Below are 15,020 nucleotides of genomic sequence, written 5' to 3'. Positions count from 1 at the left end.
GATACCCACAAACATTTTATGCACATAGATATATTAAATTGCATAGACAAAAATACTGTACAAATATTTCACAAAAATTTAATTTTTGCATCTAATCTTTTTATATATATTTTTAATTTTAACTAGACTAGGCAGCAAACCAAATGAAATGGAAAAACACTATTTTAACATTTTTTTATTAAAAAATTTTTTTTTAAATCACTGGTACACACATTCTCCAAAAACATACTTTGAAAAACAAACATACCACTCAATGCCAACTGGATCAATCAAATGAAAGTCAAATATTGACCAAAGAAATGCTTTGAGTAATCCAATAACAAGTATCAACTATGTCAAAGTAGCCCTCAAAATAGTACTGTAATTGAAAAAAAAAAAAAAAAGGTGTTGTTTAAAAGGGTTAAATCATAAATAGTGCGATGTTTGCCTTCCTGCTGCATAAAATAGGATTTGACTCTAGATCCCCTACAGTGGTAACAGTCAGATCAAAGGTCCACAACAGCTTCTGCTTAAAGGTCCTACGGCACAGACAGCAACAGGAACCATAAACCCCGGCTCAGCAGATGGCCTGCTCTGTTCCTGGACAGTAGCTCGACTTGGTAGTGACGTGTTCTTCCTCCTTTGGCCTGAGCCCGCTTCTACTCGTCATAATGAAGAGAAGAAAGGAACTTATCCACATCCAAATCGTGGGGGAAACCGTCCATTAGTTTCTTTCTTTCCTGAGAAAAAAACAAAAACATAAGGGTTACATAAGCACAAATATCTTCATGAGGCATTCTTCATTTAATAGGGTGGAGGGGGGTATATCGACATCTTCGTCAAATAAAAATTTGACGAAGATGTCACACCCTCCATTCATTCTAGGCAGGTTTCTTTCCATGCCCATGCAAGAAGGGATGTGTCGGTGAAACACCTCTCTGACTTGGAAGAACCAGGGATTACGTAATCTAACATTCTTGTTCTAACTTCATGGTGTTTCACTATGGCAGCGGTCCCATTTTAGGGCTGAGGTGGAGCACTGTTGGCGCTAGCTCAGCCCGTCTGTCGCAGACGTCCACGGACCTCGCTGAGCGAAGTTGGAAAAAACGGACAACAGGGAAGAATATAATGAGCCGGTACACTGAACGACCCACAATAGGTCAGATTTAAATCAACAAGGGGACAGGGCCTTGAAAAAGGACTCGTGTTGTCCACATCTTCTCACATTACAACCAAAAACTCAAAAAAGCGAGTGACCAGCACGCAGTGGTGGACAACCGTGAAATATAAGGACATGACTCATTTTTAACAGAAGTCAAAGAGCGTGCTATCCATTTACAAACAGCTCTCTTTAACCTTAATAGCCCTAAATGAAATCCATCAAGTTGCCTGAGCGGTCCAATTTAAGATAAATACGGTTGTTCTGTGCCTGAATGTTTCGCTCTACGTAAGGAACATAGAAGGTTTCCCTTCCTGAAGTCAGTTTCACCATACTCACTTCTGGAGATGCTCCTGCACAGACGAACAGGGATCAAATATACGAGCGGTAAATCACATAAAGCAAATAAATCAATCCCGCTCTACTTACTTTGTCTTTCTTGCTGCTGGGGGACCGTCGGCGCTCCCTCTTGGCAGGAGGGCTCTCTCCCACCGGCGACTGCTTGCGCCTCTTACTCTTGGAGCTCGCCGGCGACTTGTCGCCCGCCTCCTCCTGCCGCAGGCTGTCTTTGAGCGGCGTCCCCGTCCTGGCGATGGCGGCGCGGGACAGGATCATGAGGGTGTGCGCGGCCATGTTGATGCTGTTTTCGCTCCCCGCCTCGCTGGCGGGGCTGCAGGTCGGCACGTCGGGGGTGTTGGGAGGCAGCAGCCGCTTCGGGGTGCCCTCGGCGCTCCTTTGACGGGAAGGGGTCCTCTGGCAGTCGGCGGGCGCCTCGCGGGGACGGTCGGTCCCCGGCGGGCCGAGGTCTGAGCCGCCCGGCCCGGCCTTCCTGCCCGGGGGAGGGGAGCTGAGGCCTTGCAGGTCTTGCAGCATTTCGGCGGCCTGCTTGGCCAGAGAGCTGGTTTTAGACGCGGCCTTTGAGGACTTGGCTGCCGGGACGGCCGGGGGGCTCAACTCCCTGGACGCGGCGGAGGATGGCGGCGGCTGTTTTCGTTCTTGCGAGCCGCCCTTCATCTCGTTCTCCTTGTTGGCTCTGACATCTGGAGCCTCCTGAGAGGAGGTCCTCCTCTCCGTCCGTCCCTCGCGTCCCTTTAAAGAAGACTTCTCGCCGTCCGTCCTGCCTCCTGACGGGGCTGGAGAATGGGACGGCAGCGACCCGGAGCTACAGGCGTCCTCCGCTTTTGGTCGGTCCTCCCCGGGTCTGGGCGATCCGTCACCAGACCCCTCCCCCGTTTGCGACTTCTTCTCAGCTTCAGGCGGCGAGGCGCTGTTGGCGCTTTGAGGCTCCGGGTCGTGAACGACGTGCATCTGTTTGCGAGGCGTCTTTTTAGCAGAACCTCTCTGCCGGGTTTGTAAAGAAACGGCCTCCCCCGCCAGGCCGCCTCCGCCCTGGGGGTCGGCCGGACACCTCACGGTCTCCACCCTCCTCTTTGGCTTGCTGCTGCCCAAGATGGCCGGTTTGGTGGCGTGGGCCGCTCTTCTGTGGGGCCGCTCCGCCTGCCGGGTGTGTGGTGATGCGTTTGGAGCAGCGGGTGTCGGAGTCACCTGGGACCGGACCTCTGATGCCGGAGAGTGAAAACATAAAATCCTCCGGTGACTGGATGCTTTGGCCGCATCCTGCTGGCCTGGAGGCGGAGGGACAGTCGCGTTTTTCTCAGCTCCTTGAATTCACATTAAAAAAAAAGAAAACAGAAGACAGAAAGAATAAAAGTGAAACCGTATTTTCCTGATTCTTTCAGAAAGCGTGAAGCTTCCCTGAACCTACAGCTTTAACTTACCTGACTTCATAGACTGTTCAGGCGCCGCCGTTCTGGGCTCGGCTTGGACCTTTTCTGCTGGCTGTACGGGTTTAGGGTTTGTTACATCGACCAGCTGTAAATATATGAATGCAAGTGTTAATATTTATAATGTAGATCCCAGAATAATCTGAATATTCACAGTTTATCATAAAAAAAGGAATAATTCAACTGCCAAAAGATAAAAAAAAGATAAAGTCACCTGACTGGAAACCACGGTGAGATTTCCCATTGTATTCTGTCCCAGAACAGAAACGGGAAGCACGACCGGCTTCACAGGAGACGGTAATAAAAGTGCTGGACCTGCGCAGGAAGAACACATTCAGGTTCACAACTACAACAACAAACAACCCTAAGAGTAAGAACCAGATGAGGAGTCTGCACCCTGTGGTAGCTAATAATGATATAGAACTGAGACCAGCATCTAAAACACCTTTTTATTTCCCATTTCTTATTTTCCTAATATTCTTGACGGTTTTGCAGCTAAAAAGCCATTTTATTTTGTAGTATGGAATTATTATTTTATTTCTATACGTTGATTTGCACTGTTTTAATGACCTGCTGAACTGAGATTGATGAACTGATGTTGCTACTGAATATTTCTCATTTTACTGAGACTTTTTACTGGCGACTGAGATGTGCTATAATGCAGCTCATAACTACTCCATGTTTCCAGACTTGATTTAAGTGTTACAGTTTATATAAAAAGCCGAGTTGGTATCTAAGCCCATTAAATCAGGTCGCAAAATCTGGGTCTGAATAGTCCAAATAGAGCAAATACAGATTCTTTAGACTCCAGTTTGTGATCGGTTATATCTTAGCGTCGTTTGCAAAGGTTAAAAACAATCTTAGCGCAGTTGCTTTGGGATCAAACAAAGACACTTCTACGGTTTAAGAATAATAACTAAGAATAAAAAAGAAACAGGTCCGGTCTATAACCTTGACCTGAGAGGGCCTACAGTCCAAAGAAGCGGGAGAATTGTTCTTTATGATTTTTGAAATAATGTTCAGATAGTTGCAGCAAATAAAAGATATGAGATGTAATCTGAAAATAAAATCAATAAAAGATTCTCAAACACAAAAACAAAGAGTCACGAGAAAAAAAGCAGAATTTAGTAAAGTCAAGGTAAAAAGCCCCTAATCTATCAGAAATTCAATTTAATGTTTTTTTCTATGCCTATCCAGCCTTCAGATAAAGATCAAATCCATCTCAACACCTTTCAGAGGTTTTGGTAAAGAGGCTGTCTGTAAAATAAAATAATAAAAGTGGTGAATAAAGATAAGCAGCCCCCTTTCAGAGGCGCGCCTCCTCCTCCTCCTCCTCCTCCGTTCTACCTGTGGAGAGGCCTGGTGGAGCGACGGCGTGCTGCGCCGTGGCGAGTCCAGCGGGAAGCAGCACCGGTCTGGACTGACCCTCCGGAGGCGGGGCCACAAAGAAATAGCTGGCAGCGGGTCCTGGGAGGCCGGGGCTGGCCGTGTCCACGGGGAGCTGTATGATGTACCTCTGCTGGGCCTGAGGCGCCGCTGCAGACGCCGCTGCCCCCCCGGCCTTACACACCAGCGGGCTCCCGCACCCCTCTGACCTCTGCAGGCCGCTCACGGCCTGCGCCGCTTCATCGAAGCCGGCCTTCGGGGTGGCGGGACGCCCGGGTGACTTTATGGGCGAGGAAAGGTAGATGGTGGGGATTTTGTCTGAGGGAACGCTGGGAAAGGCCTGATTTAAGGCGCCGTCGCCTTGAGAGTCCCCCTCCTGGCTGTCGCTTACGATGATCTTCAAAGACACGACGCCGCTCGGTTCTCCGGCCCTGCGCGGGCTGACGGGGACGGCGGCGGTCGGAGGGCTGAGCCTCGCTGCAGCCGGGGCTCCAGAGGAGGCGGAGGCAGCGGGGGGTCCAGGCGTGGATGGGGCAGCAGCTGCGGGAGCGGAGGCTGAGGAGGCAGACGGTACGGAGGCTGGAGCCGCCGTCAGACGGTCTCCACCAGGACCAAAGACGGCGGGTCGGCAGGAAGCCATCGCAGCGGCGCCGTTGACCTGAACGGCCACAGGAGACACAACCTCACGCTGATCAGCAGCCGCCGGGGGGCTTGGGTCGGTCCGCTGGCTCGGTCCTTTTGCCTGCTGATGCTCGTGGTTTGTGTCGCCATCTGAGGCCGACCTCTCTTCACCAGGGGGAAGCTGAGCCACGTCTGATTTAGAGAGTGCACCTAGTAGCGTGGTCCCCTGTGAAGGGGGTTCCTGGGTGAGCAGACCGTCCACAGGAGGGGGCGGCGTGTTCAGGGGTTCGTCCATATCCATTTGTGTTACGCCGCCGCCGCTAGTAGCCGGGGGTTTTTGCTTCCTGCCGGAGCCCCCCGCTGCAGACGAGGCGCCTCTGGGCTCCACGTGGCTTATCAGCAGTCTGGCTGAGCTGTTCTCAATCCTGGACGCTCGGCCGCTCGAGTCCAAGATGGTTTTCCTCAGCAGGGTGGGAGCGGCAGGCTTCCTGGTCTTACGCTCCTGTCCGGGTCTCGCCTTCAGCGTCCCCGCCGTCGCATCCGAAACGTTTAGATCCCTTTCAGCAGGACCTGAAAAATGAAACGAACCAAAACCTGTTCTCGTTATGGTGCTTTAGGCGCGTCAGCATCAGGGGTAAAAGGTGCAGAGAAGAAACGTTACCCGTCTGGGGCCCTTTTTTTAACGTCGCCTTCATAAAAGATCAGATTTTGCAAACATCTAAGCTGTTACTATTATTGCACTGACTGGATACGACTTAAAGGTACTGTCCAAGGCTCACATACAATAACCCTGGGATAGACTTATATAAAAAAATATATATAATAAAAAATAAAAAATAAAAAATAAATTAAAAAAAATATAAAAAAATAAAACACAGCTTGGGAAGGACGTATGAAATTTAATTATTTTATAATTTCAATATTTCCCTTTTATATAGTGCCACAGAGGAGAAATTTGTCTTTGCGTTTAACCCGTCCTCTAGGGGGCAGTGTGCTGCCACACTGAGTGGTACACAGGGAGCTATCCGGGGTTAAGGGTCTTGTATTTGTATTTATTTATTTAAAAAGGGACAATGAATTTACATAGTATACGTCCAAATCTGCAGAAATACTAAAAAAAAAAAAAAAAAAAAGATTATAGCCAAGGTTGATTTCCATCCTCCATCTCCTGCCGGCCCAGCTACTCAGCTAAGAAAATTCAATCTAATTCTTTGGTCCTCCCCAGGTTGCAAATGCCCAATCCTCTAACCACTAGGCCACCACTCCCACAGTTTCACTGCAGGATTTCACAAAGTTTCTAAAAAGCAATAGGCCGTGGGCCAGAATCTGTAGGACGCTTCCTTAAGAAGTTTCGTATGAACTGTCAGGGGGCAACTTTCTTCCACCAGGATAAGTTGCTACACATAGCAGTGATCTCAAAACACCAATGTTCCCACGTTTTCGCTTGCACATTAATAAGTTATAGCCGATAAAAAATCTAAACTGTGGCGCTCCGGTCCAAGAGGTCACGTGATTCGATTTTTGCTGCTCAGCCAATCAGATCGCTGTATTGTCAGCTGTGCGCGTTCATCAGTTCATCATGGCTGCGCTCGTAAGATGTTTGTATGCATTTGTTTCCAGATGAAGAAAGCCCAATAATAGCATTTTCTGGCGCCAGCTGGCAGAGATCTTGATGGCAAGAAAAAAATAAATAGCCCAGACCATCTGTCCATCCATCCATCCATCCATCCATTTTCTAACAGGCTTATCCCCGCTGGGTTTGCGAGGTGCTGGTGCCGAGCTCCAGCTGTCAATGGGTGAGACGCGTTGTATAAACTCGTTGTGCCAAACGAGTTATCCCCTTCGGAATTTGTAGAATTTTGTATTGTATTTTTGAAATCAATAAAAGTTTTAACCTCCAGCTTTGTGAAGTCTAAATATTTTAAACATCACATTCTAGTAAAATGAAATTTATTTTTTTTAAACTCCTAATACGTTGTTCTATTTTTAAAAGAGACATATCTCGTTTTCTTAATACGGTTAATATCTCGATAAGGTTCTTGGTTGAATTAAAATCTTATTAAATCTGATAATTTTGGCTGTGCCTTTATTCAGTGTTCATTTGATCACACGTGAAATCCGCTTTATATAATCTATTCATGCGGGTTTAGCTACCAAAAAAGAAAAAAAGAGAACCAGCAGACAGCTGTGATGGACTTAGGAAGGTGGATTTTGGTTTCAGCAGACAGACATTCGACAATCTAATAACATAAAGCTAATATTTTCGTGACACATCTGGAAATGACCGTTTTCTTTCTCATAACGTATTATACTGGATGGATGGATGAACGATAATGTAACGACACCATTGCTATATTTCGTTAAGAAAAGTAAAACATCCTCATTTCCACGCCTAATAGGTTGGAAATGAGGCGGAGTTGACTAGATTCATTCTTCCAGCTGAATGCGCTCTTGGCGCAGGGAATACAAATTCTGGCGGGGATAAGTCGTTTGGCACAACGACACCTGTGCTATCCTAGCGCAGCAGGTCTTGGTAATATCACAGTAAATTGGGCAAAAGTCTGGACTATTTCTGCCTTGCGATGGACTGGTGACCTGTCCAGTTTATACAACGCCTCTCGCCCATTGACAGCTGGAGATAGGGACCGGCACCTCGCGAACGCAGGGATAAGCGTGTTAGAAAATGAATGGATGGATGGATGGATGAATGGATGGATGGATGGATGAATGGATGGATGGTCTGGGCTATTTATTTTTTTCTTGCCATCAAGATCTCTGCCAGGTGGCGCCACAAAATGCTATTATTGGGCTTTCTTCGTCTGGAAACAGACACAACAGAAACAACCATCTTACGGGCGCAGCCATGATGACGTGGTAAACTCGCTCAGCTGACAATACAGCGATCGGATTGGCTGAGCAGCAAAAATCGAATCACGTGACTTATTGGACTGGAGCGCCACAGTTTAGATTTTTTATCGGCTATAACTTCTTAATGTGCAAGTGAAAACGTGGGAACATTGGTGTTTTGAGATCACTGCTATGTGTAGCAACTTATCCCGGTGCAAGAAAGTTGCCCCCTGACAGTTCATACGAAAAGTCACCGTACAGATTCTGGCCCACGGCCTACAAGCACAGAAATCTACGTGGACAGCTAGCATGAGGAAAAGCTACGATGAACAGAGTTCTACCAGGTTTGAAGCCTAAAGGTGACAGTGCCGGCGTTGACACAGCGGCGACCCAGGGATGGATCTCACTGTGGAGGCTAAAGCAAACGGGGACGGCGACAATGACCTCCAGCAAAAGGTAACCTGGTATGAATTTATTTATACTCCATTTGAGTTTCTCCATCTGGTCGTTTTGGCGCACAGTTGCTACCCATAGAACGAGGACGCTCGTTAAATAATGGTGACGATGGCAGTAAAGTGGCTCTCTGAACTCACTACTCTGGTTTAGGTGAACAACTTCTCCCTGTCAGACCGCTAAGCAGTGGGAGTCTTTGCTTACTGCTACCCTCTGGAGTTGGCTGGACTGACGGGAAGGAGAAAGGCTGCACTGGAGAGCAGGAACACGCATAGAGGAGCTAACTGGTAGCATCAGGCTCAGTAAGACGTCACATTCCTGGGAATGATTTTCAGCAGAATTAGCCACTGATGCAAGAGCTCATGGAGAAAATAATACAAAAGGAGCTCATCAACCACCCCATATGGTTCTTAAATCACAACCTGAGTCTATACATGACTAATGTAGATCTTTGATAACAAAGCCTGGCTGTTACAGTCCGCTCTGCTCCACAACCTGCCTCCATGTTTTATTGTTGCCAATTCTTCTCACACAAGGCTCACATCTTTTTGCTGCATCTGTGCAGAAAACACACGAGATGCACGTTTTTGCTTCGGCCCTGAAGGACACAACCGAACATCGTTCACTTTTCTGCTGAACTTGGTCTAAAAACCACCTGGACTATGTCCTGTAGTTACGACAAGTGGTCATAGGGGGCAGTGTCCGAAATTAACTTCCTGATTCAAGTTGGCCTGTAGATGTAAAAATAAACCTGTCATGCATATTTTTACCGAACAAAATATTAATTCTGACTGACTCCTGCTACATATCTCCACATAATCCCGCTACGTAACTAGCCTGAGCTAAACGCTAGTTGTTAGCAGACATGACGTAGTTGCTGTCGTTCTCGCATCACGTGTGTGAGTGTTTGTGTTTGTGCACATTTGTTGTCAGTGCAGCTGAACCCTGACTTGATCCAGACGCTGGATCAGAGCTTGTTTCGTCTGCAGCAGAGTTTGGAAAGCTTTTGCATCTCCCCGAATCAAGTAGGCCATCAGTGGGAAACAAAGTGGGCCAGACCGCTCTGGTGTGAACGCGCCCGGGGGAGACCAAAAAACACAAACGGACCCGCTCAGAACATCGCTGATCAGGTATGCTGCCATTGGAAGCTGTCCGCAGGGAGGCTTCTGTTTTGGACGGTACCCTTTAACTTCACTAAATAAGGATTTCCTGCGTATAGCAAATAGTGTTAGAAATAAGACACTAAAAAGCCTCTAAAAAGGACAAATTAATGTTAGTCTGTCGCTGTTGAAAGAGACGGAGTGACTACCTGGATCGGTGCTTTGGAGGAGCTGGACAGCAGACGAGGGTCCGGCTGGCTCGTTCTCGTCTGCGACGCGGGCGTTGCCGCCGTCCCCCTCATCTCCATCGGCATCTTTACTTTTATCTGCAGGAATGGGAACCAAGTCTCAGCCGGATGTTCAGACAGACATTAAAATAATTTCACAGGGAAAAACAAACAATGCAGATGATAGTTACGGTAATCAAAGAGGTCGAAGAGGGCCTGGAAAGCGGGGTCGGACTCGGTTTGCTCCAAAATATCGTGGATGGCGTCGTCGCTCATGTGGATTTCTCCCTGATAATGATTCAGAAAATGAATCGAGACAACATAAATGTAGGGTTATTTATAGGAGCAAAAACACTGTCACGGGTGTTTCACTAGATTTTTATAGCACCTCTAGTCCTAGGATCTCATCTATAGACTGGTCTGGCTCCACTGCAGCTGAAGAGGCCTTGGATGTTTGGGGTACTCCGTCACTAACGGCAGGAAGGGGAAAAAATGCAGATGTTATTTTAAGCTTGCTTACTGCGCGTCATCGTCACCATCAGCTTTGCACTGCAAAAATAGACCCAGAAATAAGAAATTTTTTCTTGAAATGAAACTATTTTTCCTTGATTTGAGCAAGTAAATAGGACTATTTGCCAATGAAATAAGATTTTTGCACTTAAAATAGGAACAATTCATCTCTGTCATCTTATTTCAAGTGCAGTATATCTAATTATCTTGTTTTAGGGGTAAAAATACTCATCCCATTGGCAAAAAATCTTATTTACCTGCTCAAATCAAGGGCAAAAACATTTATTTCAAGAATATTTTACTTATTTTAGGTCTCTTTTTGCAGTGTGTGCCTAAGGCAGCGCCTCAGTTTACCTGGAAAGGATTTTGTTGATGTTTTCAGCGAGCTTCTCCTGCAGAGACCTGTCCCCCAGTATCTTGTCGCGAGCGTTTTGGATCACGAGTTGCTGTGAAGATTTAGATATTTGCAGAAAGTTGGGAGAGCGTGTGAAATCTTTAGATGAGCTCAGCGTGTTGTGTCAACTAGGGCTGCAGCGTACGGGGGAAAAGATGTGGTATGAGGTAGGTAGTTTATACCCGCTTTAATTCCTTTTCCAGAATATGTTTAGAGTTTTCACTCATTTAAACATACAAAATATATAAAATACAAACATTCACGAGGTGGCAGACATGTCTACAGCTGATAGGCGTTATATAGGAGAGGAGGACGGGATGTAGGAGACGAAACAGAAGAAAAGGACAGGATGAAGGAAAGGAGGAGCACACAAGGAATGAATGGAGGAAGGAAAAAACACATTTAGACAGTGTAACGGAGAGTAAAGTCTGAAAATACAAACAGCTTTTACCTGCTATATTATGTTTCTTGCTCATTTAGAAACACAAAAAACTCTACATTCAGAGCAGGAAGTTCAATGAGTGAAAACTGATTTCCTACTTCAACACATCTGTTGAAAAAACAAGACATGCTGCCCCACATGAACTCACTGGGAAGTTCTCATTGACTACCTCCTCCGGCTGGGCGTCTGCACTCAGACTGTTGGGAGCCAGGGCCGTTTTGCTGGGACCCCCGGACCCGGTCGCACCGCCTCTCTTCCTGGGAGTATCCCTGAAAGCAGACGGCAGGTTAGAGCGCAGTTAAACAAACATCGCAAAGGCAAACTAATACATTTCTCTGCCAGTGTGTTCCTGATGGAAAACAGGAAAAAACTAAACTGAACTTAAGCAGAAGCGTCATGGTACAGGTCCACCAGCAGATACTTGTTCAACTACAGACTAACTACTAGCTAGGAAAACAGAGACGTGCTCACTGCAAAAATAGAACTAAAAATAAGAAAATTTTTCTTGAAATTAGAGTATTTTTCCTTGATTTGAGCATGTAAATAAGACTATTTGCCAATGGAATAAGATTTTTGCACTTAAAATAGGGACAATTCATCTCCATCATCTTATTTCAAGTGCTGTATATCTAATTATCTTATTTTAGGGGTAAAAATACTCATTCCATTGGCAGATGATCTTATTTACCTGCTCAAATCAAGGGCAAAAACATTTATTTCAAGAATATTTTACTTATTTTAGGTCTCTTTTTGCAGTGCTCCAACCATGGTGAAAATCACAATAGTGATTTGACCTACGATCAAATTATCATGTCCATTCGACAACATTTTACCGCTGTCCATTTAAAAGATTTAGCTGTGGGGAAACTAGCAATCTTTAGCATTTCTCTTGTTTGTTTTCCTTACAGCTAAAACTGCTACTGAACTTCTGAACTTGGCCAGAACATTTCTGCAGCTACTTTAGGTTTACAAGACAATAAATCGGGCCTTTAGCAGGCGCTTCATAATCCTCCATCAGCAGCTGTTTGTGGCGATGGTTCGTTTCCATTCTCACCATTTCCTCCGACCAGGAGAGACCGGGCCTGAAGCGAGTCGATGCTCTGAAATGACGACTTGTATGGGTGAATCTCCTGCGACGAACAAGAAAAGTACGCAATTCTTCAAAAGCTACAAAAACAAAGAAATCCCAACATATAAAGAAAGCTGCGGCGATACTGACGGGGCGTGCTGAGAGATCGGCTGCCATCGTGGAGTGGCTGTAGCGCCGCCACGCCGCCGGGCGCCGCTCTGCTCTGAGGTCCCACGTAGCTGACAGGAGTGGAGTGGCCCAGCATGCTGTAGGAGGGGTGCGCAGGGCTGATGATGGAGCTGCTTTCAGAGACGGAGGAGCACACCACGCCGCTGGAAGACGCCACCGTCAGCACCCGCTGCCTCGCCATGTTCGCCAGCCCCACGCGGGAACGTGCTGCGGCGGACAGAGGCCGGTGAATACGAGGGCCGCGAGCAAATGTCACAGGACGCTGTGCTGCAGCCGCCATGTTGGCAAACCATTATAGGACCGTTTTAGTCAGAGCACTGAAACACTCCTACTGTGAACGCTGAATTTTCTAAACTCAAACCGGATAAAATGCGATTTACACACGGCTTAAAAACACAGAACGTCTGCCTCCAGGTCCCGCTGTGAACTGCCACTTTAAAAGATTACATCAGCGTCAGATAATCAACACAGTTTTCTTTTCTTCCACACAGTTTATACATTTAACCTCAAAGATTCATCAATCTGTCATTTCATCGTTGGCTCTTAGTGATACAAAAAATTAACAAAAGTAGATTATATATTACATATTCAATTGGGCATATTCCAAATGAAAAGAAAATAGCATTTTAATCTCTTATTAACGTGTGTTTGAACTAGAGCTGAATGATTTTGGAAAATAATCTAATTGCGATTTTTTTTATCTTGATATTGCGATTTAATGTGATTTTTTTTCAGGTTAATTTATCATGTCTTTTCAAAACATATACAAACAACAAATCAATCTGTTTCATTGCTGTGCAGATCAGGTGCTAAAAGAGCCGCTGCGTCTCAACTCGGAGCAGAAATGATTGCGTTCTGCCAAACGATATATTTATACCAAAACTGCGATTTGATTTAGACTTTTCTCTGCATTAACTGCAAGCAACAAAAATGGCTTCTAGATAAAGATGCTTGTAAACAAAGACTATTTTAAACAAGAACTTTTAATGTTTTTATTAATCAGAATATTATTCAAGAGAACAGCTTTTAATTTAACTGGACATCAATCATTGTTGAACATAAAGTGCAACAAACAAAACAAGTCTGTGTATCAAATTGATTGACCGCTACTTAATGCCATGGTGAGATTCCTGAAAGTTTCTGGTAAAACAGTATGATTATATAAACTCTAAAACAAGTAATAAAATTAGATTATCTCACTGCTGCAACTCTCTTCCCTTCCATGCGGAGTAAACCCACTTTAAACATGTTACCCACACCTAAAGGACGCGTCTGATTCATATAAAGGTTACCTGGTATATATATATATATATATATATATATATATATATATATATATATATATATATATATATTAGTTACATAGCCAAAAATTGCAGACCGCTGCGTTTTGGAAATTGCGTTTTTTTTAAAATTGCGATTACATTGCAAATGCGATTAATTGTGCAGCCCTAGTTTGAACCTTAGAAACTGTAAGGGTGTGGAAACAGAACCGATGACTGATCCACGCTCGCTCTGTTTCATTTAATGTCAACAAGAGAATCTAATAATATATAAAATAAGATAAGCTTTATTGATCTCACAATGGAGAAATTCACTTGCCGCATCGGCTCATACAAGAAGGTGCAGAGTAGGAAAGGTGCATTCAGTTATATACTGTGAATCTTCATATATAAAAAAAAAACAACTTACTTCTCTGACTTGCAGATACAACAGGAGAATTCTGCAAAGACCTAGACAAAAAACAAACCAAACATAAACATCAGATCAACCCAGATAACATCAGCAGATGAACAGACTCTGATGTCTCAGCTCGTCAATCATCACTTGATTTGGTTGAGGGTAAAATCCAGCTTCTTCCACAGTGACGTCATCACGAGCGGGACTTCGTGTCCGGACTCTTTGAGAAGACAAAAACAAAAACAGTGATTATCATCCCCCCACCATGGTGAAAGAAAACACGCGTTTTTAAAACAGGACAGTCACCTTTACCTTTCGCTTTCACGGCCACATACTCGTTCAAGATGGCAGCTAGCCCCTTCCCAAAGATGGACTGCGTGAAGGAAGGGTTGGTTATCGTCTCAGCATGACAATCACAAGACAGGTACATGCGTGGGAGCAGCCTTCACACTCACGAAAACACAGGCGGGGATCGTCCCATCCCCCGTGGTGTGCTCGGCGTACTCCCTCAGGTTGGGGCTCTCGTGGATGAAGGTCTGGCTGGTGGCTGACAGCCCCTCTTCCTGGAGGTACCCTGCAGACAGACAGGAAGACAGACAGACAGACAGACAGACAGACAGGGATTAGCGAGCGAGCTCTGTCCTCACTTCGTTATGGCTGCTAGCTAAAAGCTATACGGCGGCCGTAGCTTCGCGTCCGGCTTACCCAAAACGAGCCGAGCGACGTCAGAAGGGAGCAACATGACGGCTCTGGACGCGATAACAGTAAAAGCGAAGGGAGGATAAACATAGTCCACGACACGCCGCGACGACTCGTTGCTCTGGCCGGCGTTAAAAGGACGCCGTCGGCGTTGTTATGAAAGCGACATCCTGACTGGGCTCCAGCAGCTTTCTCAAACGGCGGGGAACTCGAGCACCCGGAAGTAGCAGTTGAAGCCGCCGCGCGGATGCCTGGTAATTGTAGTCCGTTCGGAATTTATAAACGTCAATATACCCTGTAATGTGCCACATGGACATATATATCGGAACCTTTTGAACTTAATACGACAATAAAACTAATATAGGGATTTTTTTAGTGCTTAAAGCGATATAAATTTTATCTATTGACGTTGACAACCAAGTAGGCGAACTCGTGTATCTCTTTGTCACGACCAGGAAGTGAAAGCAGCGTCGCCGCACTC

General features: G+C 45.8%; 1 protein-coding gene across 2 annotated transcripts; it reads right to left on the bottom strand.

Annotated features, from left to right (window-relative positions):
* Window positions 1–178: 178 nt before the first annotated feature.
* npat (nuclear protein, ataxia-telangiectasia locus) lies at window positions 179–14,765 on the bottom strand. Of its 2 annotated transcripts, none has more exons than XM_036150272.1 (17): window positions 14,546–14,765; window positions 14,296–14,414; window positions 14,153–14,213; window positions 13,988–14,060; window positions 13,853–13,893; window positions 12,122–12,367; window positions 11,957–12,032; window positions 11,051–11,171; window positions 10,421–10,512; window positions 9,945–10,026; window positions 9,748–9,844; window positions 9,539–9,655; window positions 4,270–5,499; window positions 3,137–3,237; window positions 2,917–3,010; window positions 1,568–2,799; window positions 179–719 (listed from the first exon to the last, which is right to left on the bottom strand). In XM_036150272.1, the coding sequence occupies exons 1-17, from the start codon at window positions 14,580–14,582 to the stop codon at window positions 639–641; spliced, it is 3,900 nt and encodes a 1,299-aa protein (XP_036006165.1). In that variant the 5' UTR covers window positions 14,583–14,765; the 3' UTR covers window positions 179–638. The 2 variants fall into 2 exon arrangements, with proteins under 2 accessions (XP_036006165.1, XP_036006166.1); XM_036150273.1 differs by having other exon boundaries at window positions 11,072–11,171.
* Between the last annotated feature and the right edge of the window lie 255 nt (window positions 14,766–15,020).

The sequence above is a fragment of the Fundulus heteroclitus genome, chromosome 18 (assembly GCF_011125445.2).
Source record: "Fundulus heteroclitus isolate FHET01 chromosome 18, MU-UCD_Fhet_4.1, whole genome shotgun sequence".
Lineage (NCBI taxonomy): Eukaryota > Metazoa > Chordata > Actinopteri > Cyprinodontiformes > Fundulidae > Fundulus > Fundulus heteroclitus.
This window is presented reverse-complemented; position numbering and strand designations above follow the sequence as displayed.